Source organism: Betta splendens, chromosome 3, assembly GCF_900634795.4.
Source record: "Betta splendens chromosome 3, fBetSpl5.4, whole genome shotgun sequence".
In the NCBI taxonomy this organism is placed as follows: Eukaryota; Metazoa; Chordata; class Actinopteri; order Anabantiformes; family Osphronemidae; genus Betta; species Betta splendens.
In genome coordinates, this window is record NC_040883.2 from 4270554 (window position 1) to 4298492 (window position 27939).

A 27939-nucleotide genomic window follows, 5' to 3' on the forward strand; every position below is an offset into this window, starting at 1 on the left:
TGATTCCCTGTCACTGACCACCTTCATTGTGCTTAAGAGTCAGAGAGAGATCTCACCATGAGGCTTAAAGGACTAAATCCGCGGCACATTCACAGAGAGAGGGCGGAGGAGGAGGAGGAGGAGGAGACGACGAAGAGGCAGTGGAGCCAAAATGAGAGGGGGCACACGAGGCGGGAGAGGAGCGACCTGGAGCAAAATCAATTAGGTTTAACACAATGGCTACACGGCCTAACTTATGAAATACCTGCGTATTGATTGACATTCCTTATTGAACATGCCTGGTCCTTCTTCGGCTGCTGCTGGAAAGGGCAGTGAAATGATTTGCTCTGGTTCCGATACGACTGCGGAGAAAAGCCGAGTCGCATGCAGCGTGCGCATCATTCAGCTTTTTAGCGTCGCTGTCATTCACAGTTTCAGTCTTCGACGACAGAGGAGGCTGCATGCATGTGTGGAAAACCTGTGACGTCTGTTGCTTTAGCTGTTGCACTGTGCAAATGGGGAGATGCTGTGATTACATTCAATGTGTCCCCAGCTCCACACACCTGTGCATCAGACCTGAGGCAGCTCAATCCAGCAGCGATGAAGAGCTGCAACCCCTGGAAGGGAAGGAGGCCTGAGTTACACATCTGCCCACATCTGCCCACATCTGCCCACCCGCTGAATCGATCACATTCTGTTTTGATTGGGAATGCGAATCTCTCACTTGAACACAAACATACTAGTAACTAATGCTGTCTATTCTGAAAAATAAAGTGGGAGAGAATTACAAGCTTGAACTGTGAGTCTTTACATAACGCATGCAGATACTAATTTATGGATGAAAGATGACTCACTTGAAGTGGGTTCTTCGTAGCTGCTGCACCTATGATGTTTTCTTTGTAGGTGTTTCACTGGGAGTCACTCTTAGCATTAGCGAAATATGCAAGATTTATATTGCATTTAATTGTCTGGTGTTTGTGTGTGCAGCCCGAAGCAGTGGTCCGAGCAGACACTTACAGTACACGGCCAACTCCCCCAGAGCAACGCGGAGAAAGAACAACAACAACGGGGAGGAGCAGGGAAATCGCATTGTATGCGAGCGAGGGAGACGAAAGTATGTCAGCGCGCGCGTGTCGGCGTGCGAGATGGATGGAGGACGCGGTGAAGGAGAGGACCCACGGCGGAGAGGAGAGGGGGAGGGGGGCTGGGCGAGGGGGGGGGGGACCTGCGAGATGATGGGCGAGTGATGGAGTGTGTCTGTGGCCGTGGTGAGTCTGCGGAGGCGGAAAAGGCGGAAGGACGGGAAGAGGAAGTTCTGGAATAACGCGTCCTTTATTAAAGGCAGCAGGTAAAATAAATACGCTAAAAGCGGAGCAGCTTCACGTCGAGGCGTTCAAGGTTTAAAAATTAGAACAGAAGAAAGAGAAAGAGCAGGGCTTTAGTTTTTATCGAGTCAAAATAAATCACAGCTGCCGGTGAAGCTAAGCTAATTAGCAAACTGCTGCTGCCTTCACGGCTTTGGCTGCAACCAGACTTTTCCTTTCTGTCCGAAATCCCAGTCTCCCATTGCGCTCCCACTCTATCTTACATAAAGGAGCATGGAGTATGTGGGAAGTTTACTCCCAGCGATGATCCTGAGCTCTGGAGACGTGACTCATTATCATGATGCATTTAGCTATGGATGTTCAGCTCCGTGTCAAGGCTGAGAGCCGGGGTCACGCGCTTTGATATGCAGGTGCACGGAGGCACAAGGTTTCCTGCAGCTCCTCCTGTCAGAGGTGTATCGAGGCGTGACACGTGAGGACGCCACACACTCCCGCTTTTCGCCTCTCGCCTGCGATCCGCCACAGGATGCTGATAAAAATATCACAAGGCCTATCAGGCAATTAAACAGGGGAGCGCAGCCGAGTGTGTTGACTGCTTAATGGCTTCGGAGCGGCCGAAGAGGCGCCGGAGAGACTGACCGACAGACATGAGACGGAGGCCTGTAATGTAGTAGTAATGTTGAGAAACTCTATTAAGAAGTTTATTTAGTTAACTTATTGATGCAACAAGGGACACTTAAATAGTTAATAGTTATGTTGTAAAAACCCTAAATTACAATAGTATCAATATATTAAACATATAAACATTTTGTCTCAATACCCAAATGCAGGTGATGTTTCCGTGCCCTTGAGCAGGCCACTCGTTCTCTAAAAACCCTTTTAATCAGCTTTTGGAGTACGTCAGGCAACTCCTATATCACTAACCTCTGCATGTGCTCTGCACATGAACGTCCCAGTCGCGATGCTCCATCCCAACAGCGACGCAGTGATGGATCTCGCTGCTGGAACACAAATAGACATTATCAGCCGGGTGATGGCGGCTGGTGTCGGTCCCGTGCCTGCGCTGCCGCCACGTCTACCGCTCTCGCCTCAGCGGGGGGGGGGGTCACACGTTGACTCACACAATCTCATGCAGACGATACAGCGTGGCTCCACTGTGACTCGGACACGCGCCTGTTTTTTTTACTTTCTGTGATACTGATGCGATACGCGAGCGGAGCCGGGCGGGGGGAGTGCGTCCCACGTTCCCAGGATCCGGGTTCCTGTTAATGGAAATGGTGGAACAACAGCAGTGATAGCCCGGACATCTTGTTTAGCACTCGAACAAAAATAAAACATTCACCAAAGGGGCAGAGCTCTCCTCAGAGGTCCCAGCTCCATTAGATAAAAACACGGCACAACATCCGTACTCGTGAAAAACACCTTTCTAAACCTGCTGTCCTTGTATTTTTCTCTGCAGAAAAATGACTGGCATTGTTTATATTTTGTAATTGTTGGTTTGCATCAGAAGGATTGATTCTAGGAACGTGGAGAACGACCAGCACCTTTTAAAAGGACCTGGAATAAATATCAGGTAATAACAGTGTGTGTGTGTCCAGCCAAGGCGATCTGTGTGGGGAAACCGGGCCTCACCGGCTCTGGGTGCCCCCCCCCCCATCAGCATCCACATGAAGGGCTGCTAAGTCAGCGCGGGTCCATCCTGCTCCCGCTCCACGGCTCAGCCTCCCAGTGAGCGTGTGCTGCTGACAAAGATAGGAGCCTCAAAGGGCCGGCCCGATGCCGGGCGGCTCCGAGGCCCCCGCTCCTGCTGGCTGCTCTCAGTCTCCCTCCATCGCACTTCTCTCCCCGGCCCACACATCCGAACGCGCCGCGGCGTTGCCAAAATGACTTATTGCTCCTTGCTGCACACTTCCCTCTCCCTCCCCGGACGCATCCTGCTCCCAGCCTCGCGTCAAAATGGCTGGAAGCTCCCGCGCTGGCGGAGGCTGTCGCCCGTCCTCTGCCGTGACCTTGAGTGACGACTCCTGAAGCTGCTGCGTCCAGGCTTCTGCAGAACTGCCCTGACACCTGCTGTGAGAAGAATGACGCCCGTTCATGTCAGCCTTAATCGAGGCAGTAATTTAACATGGTCGCAGGTGATGCTGAGCCTTTTACAGTGTTTCTGTAGCGTTTGTATTCGGTGTGAGAGAGTAGTTCAGCTTCAAAGAAAAGGTGTGTGTGTGTGTGGTGGGTGTGTGGGTGTGTGTGGGGTGTGTGTGGTGTGTGCGTGGTGCGTGTGTGTGGCGTGGTGGTGTGTGTGGTGCGTGTGCGTGCGGGTGTGTGTGTGTGTGTGTGTGTGTGTGTGTGTGCGGGTGTGTGTGCGTGTGTGTGTGTGTGTGTGCGCGGTGTGCGTGCGGGTGTGTGTGTGTGTGTGTGTGTGTGTGCGTGCGTGTGCGTGCGTGCGGGTGTGTGTGCGTGTGTGTGCGTGTGTGTGCGTGCGTGTGTGCGTGCGTGCATGTGCGCGCATGTGCGTGCGGGTGTGTGTGTGTGTGTGTGTGTGTGCGTGCGTGCGCGCGCGCGTGCGTGCGTGCGTGCGTGCGTGTGTGTGTGTGTGCGCGTGTGTGCGTGCGGGTGTGTGCATGTATGTGTGTGGGGGGGCACTTTCTGACAGCAATATACAAAGATGAAATGACGTGACAGTGTGTGAAACAAAGCTGTCTGCTGAGATCAACCACCTTCACGGGCAAGAACGATTCAGCCCCTGAAAGGAAGCGGCGGCGACTCGTCACGTGACCCATCGGACGTCACTCTCCCACGTCCTGCTGGAATAAGGACACACGAGAGATGATGCATGAATTCTTAATCAAATAAAGACAGTGAGAAGTGATGGGAGTGGAAGGCAATCATTGTGGCCATGCTGAATTAATGAGGCGCTGGCTTCCTCCTGCATGCCAGGCCTCAGAATGACTTGGCTCGTCACCGCCACCTCCATCTTTGGGTCAGGCCCAGCAGGCTCGGCTGCTCACTCTGCGGCCGTTCCTAGCGAAACCCAGCGCCCGTGAAGTCAAGGGCGGTTTGGAGGTTTTTATAGGCATCCGTGCTTCAAGTGAACGTGACGCCAGCTGGGTCCGAGTCCGACCACCTGAACCTCTGGACCATGCGCCCATCTGTGGCGTGGAGTCAGCACAGAACCAATTCATTGCTTCACACCAATTCAAAGTTGAAAAGCTAAGGTGATGTCACCGTGCAACCCCACCCCCCCCCACCCCCAGCAGAGGAATACAGCTGCGTCCTCCACACAAAAAAGTCAAAATTACTCAAACAGGAGTTGGACATTCCCATGGCAACCAGGTCCTGTGGTACAGGCAGGGATATCAGGCCAAGCCCAATGCCATTTGCATACAAATTGCCCAGCTGGTACCTTGTTGTTATGACAACGGCACACAGCTCCCCAAATCCATTTGGAAGTGGAATAAAAAAGAAAAGCAGCCACTGAGGAAAGTCATTGATAAAATTCCTTTTCTCCGGTAACGAGGACGTGGCCAACGTGGACTCAGAGCTCACCTGAATCCACTCAATACAGAGTCTCTACGGGGACTAACAACATGACCACACAAATACTGTGTCAACATGTCGTCCTGAACAGATATGACTTTAATTGGCTGTGTAACTGTTGTGTAATTAAGCTCGTAGTCTGCTTCACCTTGAACCAGTCCGCCTCCCTCCTGGTTTTCCTACGGACCTGTATTTAATTTCTTACAGTGAGCCTCATCAAAGCCTCAGATCTTGATGGAGAAAGTCAAGTCTAGGCTGAAAACACAGTGTCCTCTACTGGCGGCAGGTGGCAGAGAGTTTCCACAAGCGCCTGTCTGGATAAATGGGTGAATATTGGGCTCAGGGGTGAGTGAGTGATGCGTCCTATACGCAGTCCTACCAGCTCAGCCCAGACCGGCAGAGATGCTCTGCGTGAGCATCCTCTGCGGGCAGCGTTTCTGATCAGCGTCTCCCGCCGCGCCTCCGATGTTCGATCCGTGCGGCTGCGGGCCACGGAGCGCTGACCCGGTTCCAGCGGTTCCAGTATATGGAGGTTAACGATGGAACAGGGCCCCAGCGGTGATGCACATGGCTCCAGACTGAACCTTTTCAGCCCGGCTTTGCAAATAGGAACCAGAAGAGCTACTGTACGAGCAGCAACGACTCGGCAACACAGCAGGACGTGTGCATGTTACCGGCACGTCAACGTGGGAGCAGAAGGGAAGTGACACATCAAGCCTCGCCAACATATAAATGCAGGAGACCCCCCCCCACCCCCACCCTCGACGCACCGCCGGTTCCAAGGCATCACAGTTTAGGAGATTTCTTCCCTTGAAGCTACAACCTTCCACAAGGTCACGAGTTGCCAGCAGCTCAGAATCTTTACTAAAGCACCACCTGGCTCATTTGTCACTTACCATCTAATTCAACACGGCATCCCGATGGGGAAGCCGTTGCCCTGGAACGTTCCGTAGACTTCAGTATGGACCTAAAGATGCACAGGCACGACCCCCAAACAAGTCTTCATCGCCCCACAGGGACTGCTTGCTGTTGTAAACGTGTGTGTGTGATCTCTTCTCCCGTGAGCATGGGAGAGTGTCTTTGAGCAAGGCACCAAGCCCCAACCTCCCCCCGGCAGCTCTGTGGCCGCTCTGAGTCCCCGTACAGTGGGAAAACGTGCAGGCGATGGCTTCTCTGGCTGCGGGTGCAGAGAGGCCGGTGGTAAAACTCCACTGTGCATCAGGCACCTGGCTGAGAAACAAGCGGTGGGTCCCACAGCTCGGTTAATGCCACGCAGGACCAATCTGTGACCACCAACGGGAAAAAGCAATAATCCCTCAGATACTATATGTGGACGACATGTCATTTTTATGAAAATGTTGAAAGAAACAGAAAAATTTTACCTTTAGCATGTCAAACTAAAAAATAAATCCTCACGGGAGAAAAAGACTCATTATGTAAAACTGGATGTGGGATTAAAAAATGTATTGTCGCATAAAAAGCTGTTCTTCAGTATAAAACCTTTGCACTATAATAATTCCTTGTATTTGAAAATTATAGGTTACATAGTTACAGCACATGCACTGCATGTTTAGTCATTAAGTCATAGCAGTAAACCAACATAATCTTTGGCAGATGATTTGTAATAAAGTTCACTAAGAAAAAGATCCAACAAAAGAGAAAAGTAATAGTCTTAACTCACTAGAATCATAATTAAGACAAAGCAGCTGCATTTGCTGATTGATGACTTGAGTGATTGGACTTCCTTCCGCCCTCCACATTCTGGTGAACGACAAGGAGACGACACCGGAGCCCCTCCCTGAAGCGTGACCCCCCCCGAATGTCACCGGCACCACCAGGCTGCGCTGCCAGGCACCGTGGAAACGCAGCCTGCTGAATGTAGGTCGCGCTGAACGGAAACGGGTGCATTTGTCTGTTTGAACAGCCCCAAAACCATCAGTTGAAAAGAAAGGTGAGTCTGAAAGAAAGAGACTCCGCGCTTCAGTGGAGCTGATGTGAACGCGATGCCGCTGACTCTGGTTTAACTGTGCTTTTATGTTGGCGGCTCTGCAGACGGATCCAGAGCTATTTACAAAGCCCGTTTGACACGTACTGTCGGTCTGCGCTGCTGCGAGCGTCTGTTCATCCAGTGGAGACGGGCGCCGTCCTGTGCTCGTCATCGGTGCGATTAAGAGGAGCCCACAGGGGCCTGAGGCAGCCTGTGTCAGTGGGTGATAACAGGGAACAGGTGGGAGTGGGTTTCAGTCAGGACGGACAGTGACATCACTCCGAGATGAGAGCAACTCCCTCAATGACCTGCAAAACCGGAGCACGTGCATTTTTAGCAGCAATGTGACACCATATAATGCAATGGGTCGTGCCTGAAACAGGAAATTAGGTTGGACCAAGAACCGAACAGGTCGCAATGTAAACAAACGAAGCTGCTGAAGATGCTGTGTGCACCATCCCATAATTAGGAGGCGGCCCGGCCCAGCTGTCACTGTCACACCTGTGATTGATGACTCCAATATAGGACTGATTGCAAAAGCCGTGTTTCATTCGGGCCGTCCGCCGTTGGGGACAGGAGGAGCCTCTGAGTGGCGTCCGACCGAGCGACGGACCCGCGCTCTGCACAAAAATAGGCTGCACTGTCTGCTCCTCAAGGTTAGGACAGAGGAACGCCTTTATGAGTCAGCAAGAGCGCTGCTCTAGCGCTCGGCGTCAACCTTTTGGGCTCAACGGACGCGGACAGACACGCGTGAATGCCAAACGGCCATTTTAGCCCTGCAGTAGGCTAAATATGACTTTACTGCTTAATAACATGTTTACTCATTTCCTTCTGTACATCCTACTGTTACTGATGACAGTGATTTACAATGGAAACATGAAGCATTGCTATTGAAAAGCAAGTATTTTAATCATTAGAATAATACAAGCTAATTGTTAATGTTGATTTCAGATTGCTAAACATCGTGATAATTCAAATGCTAATAGGCTCAAATCAAAAATACAGTGGTGGAGCTCGACTGAGAGGCAGGAGAAGGAACATGACTGCTGTGATGCTGCTCGTCCTGTCACCACACCTCCTCCCGTCCCTGAGCGCCGTCAGGCCTGATCCCGAGGCGCCCCCTGGTGGCGGCGAGCGGCCACTGCGGCTGCGCAATAGCCGGAGATGATATCGAGCGTGTTCCGCGTCCAACATGGCAACCAGGTGGGGGATCTGCGGCGCGGGGAAGATCAGTCACGACTTCGCCGTGGCTCTGAAAACTCTTCCGGCTGAGGAGCACCAGGTACCGGCGTCAGTGCACGTGTAGACGCGGACGCACGCCGGGATTCATGCGCACAGCCTCGCTTTAACCTCCAGAGTTTCCCTCTCCGTCTGTTGGTTTTAAAAATAGATCAAACTCATAGGCTGCGTCTAGTTGCGTCCGCAGTCTGTGTGTAACTTTGCGAAGCACTTTATTGTGTTTAAAATCGGGGGGAATAACGCGTTGTTTAGCTGTTGCAAATCACTGGCGCACGTTGAACTGCAGGTCAGATTCCACAGCGTTCAAACGCGTCGGCGTCCTTTTACCGTAAACGACGCTATAAACGGACATTCAAATTGTCTTGCCCACCGACTATTCAATTACGGTATGTGATTTAGCTCCTTCTTCTAAATGGTTTTATGATTAATTAGGACAATTAACCTCCAAATCCATTATTATCGTAATTTATGTTCAATTGTATCATATATATCAACCAAAGGCAGACCCAAATATCACTGTTAAAATAATACTTCGACTATACTGTATATATCTAATTAATTTGTATATCTGGTAAAGTGTGACAACCATTCGAACCACAGGTTGTGGCCGTGGCAGCTCGTAAGTTGAAGGATGCACAGGAGTTTGCTCAAAGGCACAACATCCCCCGAGCGTACGGCGGCTACGAGGAGCTGGCCAGAGATCCTGCCATCGGTCAGTCTCAGTCACTTGTTTTATATTATTGGATTCTGTTCATCTTCTGTAACTTCCAGTTTTGTGGCTGTGTTTCCATTTTCACTTCACTGAATCTCTCCATTATTGCTACATGTACTTACACAGTTCACTGTGTGCAGATGTGGTGTATGTCGGAGTTATTCAGCCCCATCATCTGAGCGCTTGTCTGCTCTTTACCAACGCTAAGAAGAATGTGCTGTGTGAGAAGCCGCTGGCCATGAACACTAAGGAGGTCCAGCAGATCCTGGCGTCAGCCAAGATGAATGATGTCTTCTTCATGGAGGTGAGGACGGATCAGAACTCAACCCCACCGGGTTCTGCTTCTAAAAATGTGACTTACAGTAATGAAAATCCTCCTGTGCTTCGGTCCAGGCTGTCTGGACTCGCTTCTTCCCGGCATCCATTGAGATCAGAAGGCTTCTGGCCCAGGAGGAGTTGGGTGAGGTGAAGATGGTGAGAGCGGAGTTTGGCTTCCCGCTGACGCATGTACAAAGATCCGTGGAGAAGGAGCTGGGCGGAGGAGCGCTCCTGGACCTTGGCATCTACTGTATTCAGCTGATATCCATGGTGTACAACGGGGAAAAGCCGGAGTGCATCCAGGCCACAGGAGTCTGTCTGGAGACGGGTGAGTCAAAGTGGAGCATAGAGATCCCACAGGGTGTCATTAACTGACTAGAGTTGGATTTACATTTATTTGCACCTGATTTGAGAAGAGATGTTTGTAGTATTATCTTGTGTCACTTGAGGCCAAATCGATCAACTATGTTTTAAATCAATGAACAAAGGAAGGTGAAATAAATTTGTTTGTGTTTCTACTGAGTGGATATATATATATATAATATAATTCTTCTCAAATGTGGGTCATGTTTCTGCAGGAGTGGACGAGACCGTGGTCGCTACTCTGAAGTATTCCAAGGACAGACTGGCCGTGTTGACCTGCTCGTTGCGTATGGAGCTCCCCAACGACGCCGTCATTGTGGGCACGAAGGGAACGATCAGAGTAGGTCGTCACGGCAACAACAAAGAATCACATGCATCTCAAATTCAGCACCTGTCTGCACTGTGCACAGCTGAAAGTTCAGTGTAAAACAAAGTGTAGGGTTCCTAGTGGAGCGGCCGCTATGGAGATCACGTGAGCTATATTTGATTTATTAGGGATTTGCTTATACTCATCTTTATGTCCCTGCTGACATATTCTAATCGGTCAATAGTCCGCACTTGTAAAGCTCGTCTGTTCTGTGCTAAGAATCCTCACTGAGCTGTTATTTGTAATATACACGATTCTGTGCTTGCGGCAGATGTTGACCATACTGTATATGTGTAACTTTATATTTGCTTATGTTTTCCTCTTCAATATTCTTAGGTCCCTTCCACGATGTGGTGCCCCACATCATTAGTGGTGAACGGGAAGGAGACTCAGTATCCTCTGCCTGAACCCTGTTTGCCTCTAAACTTCACCAACAGCACAGGGATGCGCTATGAAGCAGAGGAGGTGCGACAGTGTCTGTTGAAAGGTGCGATGATGTTTAAGTTCTTTTCCATATTTTGAGAAACCTTTTATTATTGTGTCAAAAACACGTTTTCACATTCTTAAATAGATCTCTGTACTGTCTGGTTATTCGCACTTTGACCACAAGGTGGCGCCAGAGGCACTCAGACCTTGATGGATATTTCGTGTGTAGACCCTGAACCGTACAGTGCGTGTGTTCTCACTCTTTGTTTCCACGCAGGGCTGAAGCAGAGTGCCGTCATGTCCCACGCTGACTCTCTGCTGCTGGCTGAGGTGGAGGATGAGATTCGTAGACAGGTGGGGGTGGTGTACAGCCAGGACTGCCAATAAATGTAAACGTACGCTTCCCTGGTTCAGTGGACAAAGTCCAGAATAATAAAGAGTACAGTTTCTCCTGACTGCACTGGTCTGTGTTAATCAACAAGGACTAATACAGGTAATCATTGCAAAGGCAAAAAACAAGCAATGTTTCTTTATGATTTTTACTATACACATCAAAGTCATTTTACTTGATGAATTTTGAATATTAATTATTAAATAATAAATATTAAAATTATTTAAAGAATTGACATCACAAAACAAACATGTGTAACAAGAAAACCCCATCATCAACATGTTCTTCCTGTAATACAATAATAATGCAAGATTATAGAGGTGAGTCCTCTATACAGTAGGTGTAGTCGAAAACTAATCCTAGCAAGTGGAGAAATGAAGCACTGAGAGACAGTAACAGAAAAGTTCAGGAGGAACATGGATTGGCCGGTTCCCAGTATACATTAAAATGATCATAATAACTACTTATTATCGATTATGGTGGTAAATGCTGCGATGCACAACATCTGGGATGTAGCGTGAAATTCAGCATCACACTGTGGTTAAGAAGACACTAGATAATGAATGCACATTTGAATTTAAATAATAGGTGAGATATTTCATTAATTCTTGTATCAATTCAGCAACATGTTATTAATGCAAACAGCATCAGCAGAAAAAAAAGCACCAAAAAGGATGAGGAACAAGTAGTTATGGGCTCGCCTGTCCTTTGGTTTCATCACCTGGACGTCTGGCGCCACCTTGTGGCGGAGAGCAGCCACTGACGATGGACTATATAAGGACCAGGCTGGCGTGAACGCTATTCTGCGTCCATCATGGCAACCAGGTGGGGGATCTGTGGCACGGGCAGGATCAGCCACGACTTTATCGTGGCTCTGGAAACTCTTCCTGCTAAAGAGCATCAGGTAAAATATACATCAGTACATCTGTTGACACGAATGCGCACAGAACCTCGATTTAAACTCAAGACTCCAGAGTTTCTCGTGGAGTTTGTACGTCTGTTGATTCTGTTACTGTCAGAATGGTTTTAAAAATAACAATATAAATTAATTATTCAATCTACGGCTTCTTTCTAACATCGAGCTTATTTGGTCCAAAACACTTTTGAAAGTTGAAAAATATTTTGAGATATTATGGCAGTATTTTCATTTTACTCTGACGTAAAGGTCAGACCTTTCTGACGAGACTGATTTGGGAGCTTTAGTTGCTTATTGTGAACATACTGTAAAGGTAGTAATAAATGCTGGTACTATTATTAATTAACTTGCTATTAGAATAATAATAATAACTGAACTTTATTGATGCCACATTGGGGAAATGACTGCATTTGGACCCATCCCCTGAGGGGAGCAGTGGGCAGCGACAGTACTTGGAACTAATGAGTTTAAAGTGACTCCTCTACTTCCTGTGGCCTGTTTTAGCAGACTGGTACTTCGATGTCTACTCTAGTATGTGATTAATGTCTCCACAACCTCACGTGGCTGTCGGTCTTTACTTCTTTCCATATAACTAAATAGCACGGGCGCGCTGGGGGGGTCAGGACCATTCTAAGGGCCCACGAACTTTAAGGGGCCTCAAAGACCAGCTTAATTAATAGTAACATTATTAACAGTAATATAATTAGATATTACAAATTTATCTTGAAATAGTTACATATAAGACTAAATTACGGCTTATTTCTGCATCTCCGGTCAAATTCCACCCCTCCTCCCGTTTACTGCATGGTTCTGTCCATCTGGATCCTATAGATGCTACTGGGTAACATGTCAGATTGTCAACAGTTAAAGCAGCAAGTCTTCACAGTCTAAAAAGAAAGGTTCAACAAAGCAGAAAGAGAATAAGGGCCCACAGTAACTTTCAAAATCTTTTAAAGGGAAGGTTTATTATTCACTGAGCTTCTTTGCAGTATAAGGTTAGCGCTACTTCCTTAGCAGACACGTTGCTACTGTCCTGTGCGCGTGCACTACAGTATGTGCTGCTACACAGTCAGCGAACAGAATGAAGACGTCCACACAAGGCGTTCGTTTCTTGCATTATATTAAACGTTGTAGAACATGAGCTGCTACCGCTTCTCCTTCTCACTGCTGAAGCTAGCTTAAAAACGGGAAAATGAGTCTGGGGTGTGCTACTTAAAAAGATCGGTAAGAGCGCTCACTCGAACTACTTTCCAAGATCCAAGTGGGAGCTCTCACTCTGACAGATTTACAAAATCAACCTTTTAACACTTTTCCTCCCCACATGAAAGGCGTCACACTCTAATTCACGGCGTACGTTTTTCACTATTGAAAATGAAAATAATGTAATTTTGACGTCATACTGATACGTTGTTGTCAAAAAAGATAAGTAGTCCGGCAGCTAGATTCAAACTCACAACCTTGACATTACCAGTATCACACTCCAACTAACTGCACCAAAATACTAAGCTAATCAGTAGTGGTCAGTACTATGTCTAAATTACAGGGATCAACCTCAAAATTTTTCATCATTGCGCCCATAACTGCTAGCAGCGCCCTTGCTCAGTATATTATTGTTCAAGCTCAGTGAGCCCTGATTCATGCATCATGTTCAATTCCCTTCAAGCTAAAGAGAAGCTCTGTCGACAAAGTAAAACACAGATTTTAATGTAGAAACTATCACCACAAATAATAGAATACCAAGGAAACCGGGCGAAAACTAGTTATTTACAAGCTTAAACTAAAACTGTTCTTCTTCTGTTGAATACATGGATATCATTGCTAATTTATGCACTGCAACAAAAATATTTTTAACATCTGTTGTTGCTTGTTTTGTTTGGTGGGAGCAGAGCAGCTTCTTTGAATAAATAATAATTTGAACCCGTGTCCCCAGGTTGTGGCCGTGGCAGCTCGTAAGTTGGAGGATGCACGGGAGTTTGCTAAAAGGCACAACATCTGCAGAGCGTACGGCGGCTACGAGGAGCTGGCCAGAGATCCTGCCATCGGTCAGTCTCCATCACTACGCTGACACTCTCTGGCTGGATTTACTTTTGGGCTCATGTCACTGTATTTGACGGTGTGCAGATGTGGTGTATGTCGGAGTTATTCATCCCCACCATCTGAGCGCTTGTCTGCTCTTTACCAACGCTAAGAAGAATGTGCTGTGTGAGAAGCCGCTGGCCATGAACACTAAGGAGGTCCAGCAGATCCTGGCGTCAGCCAAGATGAATGATGTCTTCTTCATGGAGGTGGGGACGGTTCAGAACTCGACCTCGCCGGGTTCTGCTTCTAAAAATGTGACTTAATGAAAATCCTCCTGTGCTTCGGTCCAGGCTGTCTGGACTCGCTTCTTCCCGGCATTCGTGGAGATCAGACGGCTTCTGACCCAGGAGGAGTTGGGTGAGGTGAAGATGGTGAGAGCGGAGTTCGGCGTGCCGCTGACTCACAAGCCCAGATGCGTGCAGAAGGAGCTGGGCGGAGGAGCGCTCCTGGATGTTGGCATCTACTGCCTGCAGCTGATATCCATGGTGTACAACGGGGAAAAGCCGGAGTGCATCCAGGCCACAGGGGTCCCTCTGGAGACGGGTGAGTCAAACAGAGATCCCACAGGGTGTCATTAACTGACTAGAGAGGCTTTATCTGAGTTGACCTCTAATCTATTTGTTCAGCCTCTTCTACCTGTGCACTTGACACCAATAGATACGGGCAGACAAAGCTAATTTCAAGGTCAGGGCATGGTCATAGTGTTGGGGAGCGGTCGTCACTGTTGTCCCTAATCAGAGGCTTTGTTTCTCACCCAGCACGAGTCAGCTTTAAATTTATTTGCAGCTTTTCATTTGATACAGATGTGCACGTTTAAGTTGGGAAGGTTTCCCTTCAGCGTTACGTCAGTATGATTCAGCAGAGCTGCATGTGATCTGAGAATGTTTAACCAAGGGAGTGTAGAGTGTGATAAGACGTCGCCGCTTATCGCAGCAGTTTCTTTTGCAGTGAAGGTTAAACAGAATGAGTGTTACAAAGAATACACCAACACGGTGTTTGTGTATATATATCAGTTTGTTATTTCAAAGTGTTTTTATGTATGCATCTGTTTACCACATATGTTAAAAGAGCAAACTTTTGCAGCTTATGAGCTGAAAAGTGTCTTGTCTGCATGTTCCTATAGCTTTAATAGGTTTTAACTCCAAACTAAGAACTAAATCCATGTATTTAGTTCAATGTCCTCCTCAAACGTGGGTCATGTTTCTGCAGGAGTGGACGAGACCGTGGTCGCTACTCTGAAGTATTCCAAGAACAGACTGGCCGTGTTGACCTGCTCGTTGCGTATGGAGCTCCCCAACGACGCCGTCATTGTGGGCACGAAGGGAACGATCAGAGTAGGTCGTCACAGCAAGACTAAATAATCAAATGCAAATGTTTGCACATTGAGCATAGAATTCTATGCAGCATCATTGTTGTGAAGGTTTTTCTTCCAGGTCCCTTATCCAGTGTGGTGCCCCACATCGTTAGTGGTGAACGGGAAGGAGACTCAGTATCCTCTGCCTGAACCCTGTTTGCCTCTAAACTTCACCAACAGCACAGGGATGCGCTATGAAGCAGAGGAGGTGCGACAGTGTCTGTTGAAGGGTGCGATGATGTTTCAGTCATTTTTCCATATTTTGAGAAACCTTTAATATTGTGTCCAAAACACGTTTTCACATTCTTGAATAGATCTCTGTATTGTCTGGTTATTCACACTTTGACCACAAGGTGGCGTCAGAAACACTCAGCCCTTGATGGACCTTGATGTAGACCCTGAACCATACACTGCGTGTGTTTCTCACTCTTCGTTTCCACGCAGGGCTGAAGCAGAGTGCCGTCATGTCCCACGCTGACTCTCTGCTGCTGGCTGAGGTGGAGGATGAGATTCGTGGACAGGTGGGGGTGGTGTACAGCCAGGACTGCCAATAAATGTACACACAGGGCAAGTGGTTTCCCGGCACTCACGACACGTATTGCTGCTGCTGGAGATGTGTGATTATTCCAACACATGCAGACAACCAGAAGGTGGCGCTTTGATTACAAAAACATTTAGGTAGTTTTCAGTCTATTGCATGTTTTACTTCTATAGTGGGAAGACAGAAGGAAGAACTTTGAACTTTAATGTCATTCACACTGCCACAGTATCCAAACTGCTTTTCAGACAGGTTTATCAGTTTACCTCTGTTCACAGTTGGTCATAAATACAGGCGTAGCCACATTCAATATAATGTAATAGTTTTAATTTTGCATGAAGAAGCCTAATTAAAAATTATTTGAAAAATCGGGGTTCCCCATTTATTCCTTTTAGATTTAGTCTGTAAATTTGAGAGGAGGATGCTGGAAAAACCTCTCCCAATCCTGGTCAGTATCTCTCGCCCCCACTACACAGTGTTGACAGGACAGAGGAGCTCTTTCAGCTAGAGGTTGATCTGATCTGAGATGTGATGCACAGCAGAGACACTTTCTACCCCTTTGTTAAATAGCCGTCAGTATTCCACCATGGTCTATAATTATTGTCCCATATTCATTGATCTTTGTCTATCCATGTTATAGTCTGTAGACAAAGCAATGATGTTGTATGTGGTTAAGCAAGATCATGGTATGCATTATAGTTAAAATAGTACAGTATGTGGTCAAAAAGGTCATTTTTATGTTGAAGAATAAAGATGCTTAACATTGAAAAGATGCAAGATCCCAGGACATTACACTATATTAAATTTGTACACTTCATACACTTAAAGCTCATTACTCCAATTTAATAACACATAGGCCTTGTTAAGCCAGGTGCTCATCTTTTATTAATGGAACTGCAGTCTTATAGGACAGCTCAGTACACCAGCTAAATATTATAATACCCCTTTACATTTAGTTACTTCTTACACTCTGTTACAATCAAAAGCATGTTAGATACACAAAAACAGCTAGAGTGACTTGATGTAATAGGAGAGAGACACGCAGGAGAAATCACCCCCCATCACCCACAAGAACAGAGAGGAACACGATGTTAATCCTAAAAAAATTAAGCTCTGTTTCAAGGAAAGTGCTCAGTCATTTTAGCTTTAGTGAAACACAAAACTCAGTGCCAACTTAAATAGAATTCAAATGTTATATTCTTTGACTAATATACATAATACAGCAACCAGTTTCAACACCTCTGCAGTGGACATCCAAAACTAACATTTCTTTTTTTTAATATATATGGCTGACAAAAATATTACCAGTATTAGGTGTCCTGGAACAAAACCTCACCATACACAAAACTCAAGTATAATATAGAATGTAACATCGCTTGGAGTAGATCAGTGAAATGCTTACAGATACACTTCACAATACAATGAAAGCTGGCTTTTCAACAGAAGACACTTTAAACAGGCAGCACTACAGGAGGATCTGTTTGGGTGGAGTGGTGGTGTCGAGGCTTCACTGCAGAAGAAGCCCTTTGATTTAGGATGCCACTTGTTTGTTCGTTCATGTAGAGGAAAATGTAAAATGTGTAAATATTGAACTGTATCAGTACTCAAAGTGCTCTAACAATCCCCACCTGAATCAAAATCACTATGAACCAGGAAGGTTTATGTTTTACATATGTTGGAGTGAATAAATTCAGCAGTTTCTGGTCAGGGTGTATTAATCTGGGGCCCTGAAGACTGGTGTGACTGAGAGAAATGGTGCAAGACAGGAATGAAAGCAAAAACGTGGAAATGTATAGAAGACGACTCTCCCCTCACCCAAAACAGCTCTCGGGCTATACTCCAATGGTTAATAATGTTGTCCACATCATTTACTACACACTAAAGAGTCCAGGGTTGGAGTCTGTGAGCAGGAGGGTTGGATGAGAAGGGCGGTGAGCAGGAATGTGCGGAGTGGAAAGGAAAGCAACATAAACAAATGAATGTAGAGGAAGAATGGACGCTCCCGTTAGCGATTCAGGGCACCAAGATCACACGCATGGTGTTGGTGTAACCGGAACCTGGACGCCAGCCGGTCAAGACGATGACAACATCTCCCTCCTTGAAGAAGCCCCTGGCTTTGCCTGGAAAATAAAATAGAATCGACAGTGTTTATTTGCTGCTGCTTCAGGATTCTGTTGAGCCCTGTCCACACGGTATCAAACCGGAGCGTCTTTTTCAAGCCTTACCAACATCCATGGCGAAGTTGACCCGCATGTCAACGTCTTCCGCCCACACGTCGTGGCCTGGCTTGGTGTAGAGCACGGGGAAGATGCCGCGGTACAGGTGAGCCTGACGCGCTGTCTGGGCGTTACGGGTCACAGCAATGATGGGGGCGCGGGGCCGGTACCTGGACAGCAGGTGAGCAGACCTGCAGAGGCACAAACGCAGCACTGTGAACTGGTGGTTACAACAATGCCCACATACTGTACACTGAAAGGATTTATTTAAGGCAAGAAGATACAGAAAAACATCAAATAAGGATGTTTAGCTGTAGCATTTCACCAAATTTTTCTCAAATCTGCTTTAAATAAATGATGATCAAGAAGTAAAATTACATGGGTATGACAACTCTCTAGCTGATTTTCATTCCCCGATTTACCGTACCGGAAGCTTTGTTTTTAGAATAAAATGAAAACAGTCCATTGTGAGAAGATACCGACACCATCAGCCAAAACAGTGACAGAATGCATTTTCATACTGATCAAAGCACCTACACACCCGTGTGCTGTCAGTAGCCATGTCCAAATGTCCACACAAGGTTACCCAGTGCTGGTTCAATGTTAAATCTGTGTTTTGTAAGCCTACATGGGGCAACTGGCAGACATTTGGACTGAGCTAGTGACTTCCACTGGTAAAATCTTCGCCCTATGTAACAGTGCATGACAAACGCACTCACATACACACAAGAATGAAAGGAGATTTGATGAGATGTTGGAGGGAGAATCAGGAGCTGTGCACAGAGCCTTACCTCGCATCAGGATCAATTCACCACTATCCTTCACCCTCTTACCTCCCACTCTTCGAGAGAACAATGATGGCGCTAGCGCAGGATTTGAACGATGCTTCGACAGCTCCAACGGCTACAGCGTGTGATGGGTCTCTGGTCAGCTGTGTGCTTCTCCTCAGCTCCTCAAACAGCTGTGTGTGGAACATTGCTGCCTCGGCCTCTCGTGCTATCTGAGCCCCGAAGGACCATGAGGGAATGGTGGCGTTAATCTCAGTCACGCACACGGGAACAGTCATTCACACTCTGGGAGCAACTGGCAAAAGCCCATCTAGACTTCTGGTGTTGTAGTTATGGAAATCATGGCCCAATGGCTCCTTTACGAAGGAAATGAAGAGGCTCCAAGACCTCAGCAATAAGGGATAATGTATCAACTCATTTTTGTTTTTATCTACTTTACCAGTGGTCTACTTAAATGGTTTGCCAGGCTCTCCCAGTTACTTCCTCAACCAGTCCCTGTCTGGCCCTGCTCTGCCTACGTCAGACACCATTCCGATGTCGGTGTCCTTCTCGACGTGCCAGGTTTTAACGCTCGCCTACCTTCCGGAGCCTGTGAGCACTATAACCGCAGAGGCTAAGCTCTTAAAGGAGGCCTCGACAGCGCCAATAGCGATGGCTTCTGCGGGGTCTTTGCAGTGCGGCGTGGAACGACGCAGGTCCTCGAACACCTGCCGGTGGAACATGGCCGCCTCGGCTTCACGAGCGATCTGGCACAAGTAAGGGTACAATGCGTCAAGCAAAGGCATTCCCACACCATATGAAAACCAAGGGAGTGGATAGGGAAAGAAATCACCAGGACAAAGCAGACAGTGAAGACACAAACAATTGAAAATTAAAAGGGTTACTGAAAGTGGTGACAAGGACTGACAAATCTGAGGTCGAATAATGACCAATTAAGTTTTAAAATAAAATTGAATAAAAGGTTAATTTACCATGTACCAAAAAACCCAACATAATCAGAAATACAAAGATGCCACATAAAAAAGACGAAACACAACAAAAACAACAATGAAAAAAAAAAAAAAAAAAAAAAAAAAAAAAGATGGAAGTGCAGTAAATAGGAAAGACCAGAACCAAAAGCAGCTTAGTCCTTGTTAATTATTTCCCAACTCTGGGTCTTCTCTATAAAACGTATTCTGTTAGATCAGTGTCCATTGTGTTTTACTGCTGAATATAAAGCATACAACCTCAGTAAAAGGACTCAAGGACTGCTGAGTCACACCTGCATCTGCCTGGGAGGTTGGCTCAGGAAAGGCTGAACTGTCAAGAACAGGCCGGACATGATAATCTGAGCTCTAAAGAAGGTCGTTTTAGTCCTCAACTGAAAATGACTGAGTTTAAAACCCATTTAAACTGCTGTCCCTATGTTTTCCTTCACAAAAATACAATATTTAGGGCCGAGTCATAATCTTGACGGAACCGACAGTTGGTTAGATATGTGGCATAAGACTACAGCAAAGTATGAAAAGCAGCAATGGCAAAGAAAAGCGGACAGTGAGTTTTATACAAAAAGGGGCAAGCGACAAGATTTTACCTAAGTGGAAAAATCTAAAATGTACTGCAGTAAAGTATTGTCACTTTATTCTCAGCTTGACTCTGCTGACATTTATTTCCATGATAAATATGTCCAGTTGGCCCAACACCACCAAACCTGTGCTGCTACTTTCTTTAGTAGCTGTTGGGTCAAATGGAAAACGCGTTAGGATATTGAAAATCTGAATGAGTGGAACGGAACGGTCTATTTGCAGATTTCACAAAAGCCTTTTTCCTGCACTTCAAGTAGAAATAAATGAACAAATATGCAAAAAAAAAAAAAAATTCTACAATCACTTCTATACAAAGACACTAATCTACGGATACTGTGTGAGTTTGCCATTGCTAGCATCATTATAGACCTCACCATGTGCTGCGTGCGGACTGCCTCCAGAGGGTAGTCTCCCTTAGCGGTTTCTCCACTCAGCATGATGCAGTCGGCTCCGTCCAGCACGGCGTTGGCCACGTCGCTGCCCTCAGCACGGGTGGGTCGTGGTTTTTTGATCATGCTCTCCAACATCTACATGTTATTCATTCAAGTGGTTCAGAGAAGATTTTTTTGTTAGCATATTTAAATAGACGTACTAGTCTTACTAGTCTTTATGTCTTAAGCTGAAGTTTGAATAGTAAAGTATATGCGCTGCCGTTCTCTGACCTGCGTAGCACATGTGATTGGCTTGCCAGCTTTGTTGCAGCGACCAATCATCATTTTTTGGGCCAGGAAGACCTTTTCAGTTGGGATCTCAATACCCAAGTCACCACGGGCAACCATGATGCCATCACTAGCCTCCATGATCTCATCGAATCTGTGGGTATAATTCCAACCAAAGGAAGCAGTTTTAGAAAAAAAAAAAAAATCCACAGAATTCAATTCAGTTTATACTTGAATACCTATAATATATATGACATATGAAAACACACACATACCTGCGCACACCCTCGTGATTCTCAAGCTTGCTGATGATTTTAATATTTTTGCCCCGCTCTCCCAGCACCGCTCGCACAGCGTGCACGTCCGCTGCTTTGCGGATGAAGGAGGCAAAGACCATGTCGACTCCCTGGTCCACACCGAACTGTAGGTCCTGGATGTCCTTCTCAGACACAGCAGGCAGATCTACAGCAGCTCCAGGTAGATTCACTCCCTTCTTACTGCCCAGGGTGCCGCCGTTCTCAATCTCGCACATGAGGTAATCCGAACCTGAAGAGACAAACTGTAGAGTTCAAGCATCGGTGGAAAACCTCTAATGGGCAACCGCCAATTTTATTGGGGCTGACCTAATTTACAATATGTTTGCCTTTCCTCCACTCACCAATTTCCTTGACCTGCAGAGACATGAGTCCATCATCAATGTAGATCTTGCTTCCAACCTCCACCACTTGAGTAATATTTTTGTAGTCAAGCCAGAGAATCTCATCACTGCAGTTGTTTTGGTAAGCGTCGTCCAGGGTAATTTTGATGATGTTTCCCTTTTTCAGCTCCACCTCAGCTGTGCCACTCTTGAGAAAAAAAAAAATCATAATTTCAATCAATTTGTTTCCATGCATGTACAACCAAAGGCAATGTAGACTTACTCCTTTGATGAGGCCAGTCCTGATCTCTGGACCCTTGGTGTCCAGAGCAATGCCAATTGGCCTGTACTGAATACTGCCAGGCTCGAAGCTCTCGCATGCCTCACGGACATTCTTGATTGTTTCTGCATGGTACTAAAAAAAGAAAAAAGGTAAATTTTTTTAAAGGCAGTTATAGGATGCCATAAATACTGTATATTGACAGATAAAAAGTCCCTCATTAAATTTACTGTATTGTTATTGATGTAAGCAAACACCACCTGCAAGGATTGAGATTTAAATTACCTATAGTCATCTGTAAACTGTTAACCATTTACACCATAAACAGTCAACAGTTCCAGTCAAAAAGGTTACACACAGGTGACCTTGGCTAAAACAAATAACGCCATGAGGAATTCATCACTGTCCCATTGTGCAGACTGATAGACATGGCTTACGCTGCCCATCTGGCTAACCAGAGCTTTTAGTAATAAGTTAAGTGGCAGGTAATCACATTGGCTGCCTTTCACAGTGGTGACACATTAAGCTACACCTAGAAATTACCTACAGTAATCCAACATCCCAAAACAGAAAGATAGGCATTTTAAATTCTAAAAATTGTAAGAAAATTATTAAAAGGTTATAACATTGACTTTAAGTGTGAATTCAGTGTTTTACAACATTCACTATATTGTACATTGTGTTCAGTTCACACCAGCATCTTGGTCAGGTGATTTTTGTGTGCATGCCACCAGTGCTTTCAACATGTTGCAGTGCTCTACAAGTCACTGTGGCCACTGCGGTCCATGTCAGAGTGACTATGAGGATCAGTGTAGGATTTGCAATTTCTTTGTGTCTCCCAAAGACTGTGTGCACAATTTACTTAAAGCCATGAATAACTAAAGTATGAAAACCTCCATCAGTTAGTCGTTTTCAACATTTTCTTTCGTGATTCTTAGCTTCTACTCCTAAAAGTATGGTGTTTTTTTATATTATGGTATAATATGCTTTAAGGAAACATAGGTCAGGTCATTGTAATCCCATATTACAGTACGTTATGAAATCAATTGCTATCACAGCTGATTAGAGATTCATTCTTTTCACAGTGGTTCAGGTTTCTAGTAATTTGGTCTCGTAGCACACAATATAATTTAGGAACTCCAACACTCTACTTCTCCTTTTGGTGTCAAGTGGTTTGACTGTGTGTAAAGTCTCCAGGCATTGTGCCTGCAAAGGAGACAAAAGGGCAGGAAGCACCAGATTACATAATCTTTTTCTTTTTAATTCAACAAAGCTCTGGTTTTCAGGCGGACTTATGATTGTAATAAACCAGCTTGGCTCATGTTCATGTCACTTTGTTTAATCTTGCATAAGGTGCTAAGCTAAGAATTTAGTTGTTGATTGGTTACAACTATGGTGAAATTTGACAAACATTGCAAAACCTGTGTGAAACTTTTATTAAAGTTGACAAAAGAAAGCAAAACTTGCAACAGAGCCCGATAACAACCCATGACATTCTGTGATAAAGCACAAAACCCTTGTTTGATGGACACCATCTGCGCAATACATCGTGACTTAACTATCTTGGTTGTAAGGTAAATGTATACCCTCAGTGCCCATTCACACAGCAGAACTAGCTGAGGTAAACCTACCTCGTGTGTCCCATGGGAAAAGTTCAAGCGAGCAATGTTCATTCCAGACTTGATCATCTCCTTCAGCATATCCACAGAACGAGAGGCTGGTCCTGTTAAAGTGAACAGGAATAATATTTTTATCTCCTGGAAAGATTTGCTTGCTCAATGACCTGTTAAAAAAAAAAAAACCTTCAGAAAGCAAACCAACCAATTGTGCAGATGATGCCGGTGTTGCGTGCAGTGATGGGCTCAGAGTCGATGTCCAGCAGGCACATGTGCTCCAGGAAGGTGTCAGCTGTGGCAGCGTGGAGCTGCTGTGTCTGGATGAAGGCAGAGCCCATGTCCACGTTTTTTGACATAGTGATTCTTGGTGCGACTTCTGAAGTCCTGTATTACAAAAATAAATAAAAAACATGAAGACAATAAACCTGTTTAGATAATGCAATAAAAGAAACTACCACAAATGACTGCACGTACAATGAATTTCTTAAATAATTTTAAAATGTCACAAGGCTAACAGACTTTGCGATTTTTAAAATAAAAACAGGGTGGTGGCTATCCAACTCAGTCATGTCTCTGTCTAGACTATAAAGGCTAAGCTAATGAAATACAATTGTTGAAATACTGTGGCTTTACTTTTGTTCTATACAGTAAGCTATTTCATGTATACTGATGACAGGTGAGAAAACCCTTCCAGGCGTTTAGCCATCAGTGATTCACGCTGATGCATACACTGTTTCTGAAATACTACTGGACTGGCCAAGGTGAATACTTGCATGGCACTGCTTCCATCCTCTATACTAGCAGCAGAGTAACATGTGTAGCTAATTCAGCTGCTACACATCCTGCTCCTCCCCCGCCCACGTCTTGCAGAGTCACACTGAAACTCACCTTGGGGGCTGGAATTACTATCGTTTTACCAGAAAAAGGGAAAACGTTAAATGTAAATGATCTCAAAGGGTTTTTTTTGTACCATCAACACAGGCAGGGCATGAATGTGTGTCTTGCTGAAGACACTTCCTTCCCCCCTTCACCAAAGTGATGACAGATTTACGCAATGTGCTGTTTAACTTGAAATGATGTTTAAGCAAACCAAAGCTGTACAGTAGCATACCTTCACTGTTACCATAAAGAATTTTGGCTCAGTTGCATAACGACACTGCATAAAAAAACAAGGCAAAAATGCACCACTGAACAAGGAATGTTGATTTGAAGTAGAACATTTTCAGGAGGTGGCCACATGTTTTGGCTTGTCTGATTTTGGTTTAGTTCGTCAGAGAATACAATTAGTCCTATGTGCCTTGAAAATGAACCGACAGCCCAGGGGAGAGATTAGGTTCCACCAGTTTAAATTATACAATACAATATGCACGTCCACAAAGGACACCCTCACTGGCTGCCTGCTGTCGGTAGTACAACAGTTTAAGCAGAAAATACAGCCAAGCTCTAGCCTGAGTCACAAGGCTTGGAGGAAGGCAGAGAACATAGTTCTAAAGGCTGAAAATGTGGTAGGTCCAACTGAACCTGTACATTCATACTGAGTCTCTTAGCAGTGGTCTGACTTCTTTCTCATCACACCTTAAATACAAATGCATCACAGTGGGGGATTCCATGCACTTCCACTATGCCAACAAACGCCCCTGACTGATGATATAACAAATGAGTCAATGGGCCAGACCCAGTGCTGTACGTGAGCACAGTCACATCTCACTACTGCACCTCACAACCACAGAGGCAGCAGGCAGACCTCTGAGTGGCCAGAACCAAGTGGAAAACTGGCAGCGACTGAAGCATCCTGTGCTTCTTATGGTCTAATTTATTGTTTCTTTGAAAAGAAATTACAGTACATTATCATCAGTACAATAATGTACATACACAGCCAGTCATTCTTAGCTGACTGGACACTGGTGCACAATACAGACATCTTAACTGCAGAGTATATTGCAAAACTGACCGTTGTGATTTCAAAATGAAGGGAAGTACTGTTAACATGCCTGACCAAATTTCATTAGCAAACAAGACATCACATTTCCCAGTAAGAAAATATTTTCCTCTTCACAACATTAACGTAGCCTCAGGGGAAGCTTTTTTTGCTGAACCAAAAGGGGTTTTAATACGCAAAGGAAACATGTCCAGAGGAATCAGAAACATTTTCTATTTTAAAAAACTGATAGAGAATATCGTTGATTAAGTGCTTTTTATATTGTAATGGTTATGAGAAAACAAAAACGTGGTACTTGTCTGGAATGGCTTACAGATGGCTTGTCTAACCCGAGGAATGCCATTAAAAAAGCCACCATAGACAAACAGCAGGCAGAAAAGCTCTTGAGATTACTAGTAGACAGCTCTAAATGTATCCCCTACACGTTATTCTCTCAACCTGTGTCTCAGCAGCCACAAAAGCATTGATACAATAATGTAACACTGAGTGTCATCACCACAGCTGTGATGGAACGCTGGATTATTCCATGTTGGCTCACAGAAATAGCCGACTGCTTTTATCAGTCACAAGCACCCACTCAAAGCACCAATGAATGTTACACTACCTACCGTCTGTAGATGGTCTTGTTCCTACTTGGGGTGAACCAGGACTTTACTACCACTGACCTCCACGACAACCCCAGACTGCTGGAGCCTGTAATACCAATCAGCAATCTATTCCCCAGCAGAGCTGGTCACTGCACTGCAGTGCATTTGAACAACACTTTCAGAAGCTCAAGAGTAAATCCCTTCAATGAGGATAAAGGACAGCGCTTGGCGTGGCTGGGCAACCTCCCTGATCACATAAATGGACATACATGAGTTACTGCACAACAGACTGTCCCATTAATTTAACTACCACCCTATGTTAAAGCTTAAAAACAGAATCTTGACTTAGAATAATGCACAGCACGTTTACAATGGCACTTCTAGCTTTGTAAGTTTCAAAACAAACTTTAGATGAGATACAGTTCAGGCGCTTGCACAGGAATAAATCTTGGATATATTGTTCCAGCTGGACTGAAGCTGTAGTTAGTCAGCAAATATACAGACAAGGAGGCACTACATGGGAGCAGTGGCAGCTGCAAAAAGGTCTAGTTAAAAGCCAACCACTAGCTTTGATGAAGCTGAATTATTGAAATTAACATTTATTTCTCACAAGATGCTAAAAGCTCATGCTGGCTAAATTGCAGGCCACATGCATACCCTTAAATGTTAAACTATGGAACCAGTGTTTACAATGCTTTTTATTGTCATCTTATATTGCCAGAGGAACGAAAAGCAAAACTGGTTCACACTATAAAGTTTATAGATCTTGACTGACATAAAGTGAATTTTTTGCCTGATTACAACCTAATACGTACCTTAGACAACATCCTATGTCAAGTCACCATCTTCAGCTACTGATAACAGGGCATTGTGACCACATACAACGGATGGCACAGGTGAACATTTCACATAAAGGGCTCAGAGCCATATCTGCTAACAGCCTAGATAGTGTTATGTGCCTCACGTACTGTATCAGCACGACACGTTATCTGTGGCACCACTGCACCAAACCACTGCAGCCAAAGAGCCAGGGCAGTGTGCACATCCGGTCTAGATCGATCCTACGGCCAATTCGACCTGATACGAGAAACTAACTATTCAAATGATTCTCTGCTGATGTTGCAGGACACATAGCGAAAAGAATGAATGTAATGCACGTACACACCGACACCAACCAGCACGTTAAACACACGACGATAGCGTACATAAATCATCAGTACAGTCGGGTTTCGGGTTATATATATATATATATACACATATATATTTCTTGCATTCGAATAAAACGTGTTATATGCTTTATTTTAACACACTCAAATACAGCGTCGACGATGCGCTAGAGGTCACGTTCTCATCCTGCGTCACATTTTCCTGAGCCCACAAACGTCACGAAATTAGACCAATAGGAGGCCGAGATGGCACAGTGGCCACACCCACAACAAGAGGCAACAGGAAGCGATTGTACAATGTTCACGAATCACACTTTAATAACTATCCTAAATACTGTACTGTATTTTGCAACGAGCAACATCACAGCGAGTTAGAAATTGCAATTATCTGCAGACTACCCGGATATACTATTTTAGTGTCTACGTACCTTAACTGCATTTTAAAATCACAGCGTTGTTTGACACAGAGTAAATGTGCTCACCCAACACACCCATAGAAACGGTAGCTAAGTACTCAGTGTATTAACGCTGGTAAAATGCGTGCTTTCGACTCAAATGTCGATGTGGTAATGAGTTCAAACAGGCCACTAGCTACCGAGTGATACATCCCTGAACTTACCAGCTCGCAGGATGTGGCTAAATGGAAAAAAAGGGTTTAGAAGAGAGTCACGTGACAAAACACATCTCCTTCAAACTATTTGGTTATTTGAGAGGATCAAAACACAACCACAACGTTTAAGATACCAACCTTTACCCACTGGAAAATCTGGTACCGATGTAACTGCAGTTACGGAGGGAGAGACCAGCTCAAGGTGATCCCCCTGCTCTCTTACTATGCGGAACTACTTTCTAGGGATGCTGACGCATATCCATCCGAGAGGACATTTATAATATATATATATAAAAGAATACACTGCCATGGGATATTCAGGACCAGCCCCAAATAATTTGTATCAAT

At 45.3% G+C, this 27939-nt stretch overlaps 3 protein-coding genes across 4 annotated transcripts; 2 read left to right on the forward strand and 1 right to left on the reverse strand.

Moving 5' to 3' along the window:
* The first annotated feature begins 7828 nt into the window (after window positions 1-7828).
* On the forward strand, window positions 7829-10705 carry LOC114851777 (trans-1,2-dihydrobenzene-1,2-diol dehydrogenase-like). Its single transcript, XM_029143472.3, has 7 exons — window positions 7829-8107; window positions 8665-8776; window positions 8917-9080; window positions 9170-9422; window positions 9673-9797; window positions 10161-10311; window positions 10528-10705. The coding sequence occupies exons 1-7, from the start codon at window positions 8018-8020 to the stop codon at window positions 10635-10637; spliced, it is 1005 nt and encodes a 334-aa protein (XP_028999305.1). The 5' UTR covers window positions 7829-8017; the 3' UTR covers window positions 10638-10705.
* Window positions 10706-11402: 697 nt separating this feature from the next.
* Window positions 11403-16355, forward strand: LOC114851776 (trans-1,2-dihydrobenzene-1,2-diol dehydrogenase-like). The gene is made up of 7 exons (XM_029143471.3): window positions 11403-11545; window positions 13488-13599; window positions 13679-13842; window positions 13927-14179; window positions 14846-14970; window positions 15070-15220; window positions 15435-16355. Exons 1-7 carry the CDS (start codon window positions 11456-11458, stop codon window positions 15542-15544), a joined length of 1005 nt encoding a protein of 334 aa, XP_028999304.1. The 5' UTR covers window positions 11403-11455; the 3' UTR covers window positions 15545-16355.
* Window positions 16356-16385: 30 nt separating this feature from the next.
* On the reverse strand, window positions 16386-27834 carry LOC114851774 (pyruvate kinase PKM-like). 2 transcript variants are annotated; one of them, XM_029143470.3, is made up of 11 exons: window positions 27730-27834; window positions 23495-23673; window positions 23305-23396; window positions 21677-21808; window positions 21415-21601; window positions 21032-21302; window positions 20760-20910; window positions 20472-20624; window positions 18578-18744; window positions 17754-17935; window positions 16386-17648 (listed from the first exon to the last, which is right to left on the reverse strand). In XM_029143470.3, exons 2-11 carry the CDS (start codon window positions 23643-23645, stop codon window positions 17542-17544), a joined length of 1593 nt encoding a protein of 530 aa, XP_028999303.1. In that variant the 5' UTR covers window positions 23646-23673; window positions 27730-27834; the 3' UTR covers window positions 16386-17541. The 2 variants fall into 2 exon arrangements, with proteins under 2 accessions (XP_028999303.1, XP_028999302.1); XM_029143469.3 differs by lacking the exon at window positions 18578-18744 and adding an exon at window positions 19112-19278.
* Window positions 27835-27939: the final 105 nt, after the last annotated feature.

Coding starts and splice junctions, on each gene's coding strand:
- LOC114851777 (XM_029143472.3), top strand. CDS start 8,018: ATGGCAACCAGGTGGGGGATCTGCGGCGCGGGGAAGATCAGTCACGAC. Junction 9,081..9,169: donor ATGATGTCTTCTTCATGGAG/GTGAGGACGGAT, acceptor GCTTCGGTCCAG/GCTGTCTGGACTCGCTTCTT. Junction 9,423..9,672: donor AGGAGTCTGTCTGGAGACGG/GTGAGTCAAAGT, acceptor ATGTTTCTGCAG/GAGTGGACGAGACCGTGGTC.
- LOC114851776 (XM_029143471.3), top strand. CDS start 11,456: ATGGCAACCAGGTGGGGGATCTGTGGCACGGGCAGGATCAGCCACGAC. Junction 13,843..13,926: donor ATGATGTCTTCTTCATGGAG/GTGGGGACGGTT, acceptor GCTTCGGTCCAG/GCTGTCTGGACTCGCTTCTT. Junction 14,971..15,069: donor GCACGAAGGGAACGATCAGA/GTAGGTCGTCAC, acceptor TTTTTCTTCCAG/GTCCCTTATCCAGTGTGGTG.
- LOC114851774 (XM_029143470.3), bottom strand. CDS start 23,645: ATGTCAAAAAACGTGGACATGGGCTCTGCCTTCATCCAGACACAGCAG. Junction 18,745..20,471: donor CAGTCCGCACGCAGCACATG/GTGAGGTCTATA, acceptor TTCGGGGCTCAG/ATAGCACGAGAGGCCGAGGC. Junction 17,936..18,577: donor GTTCTCTCGAAGAGTGGGAG/GTAAGAGGGTGA, acceptor GTGCCTCTGCAG/GTCTGCTCACCTGCTGTCCA.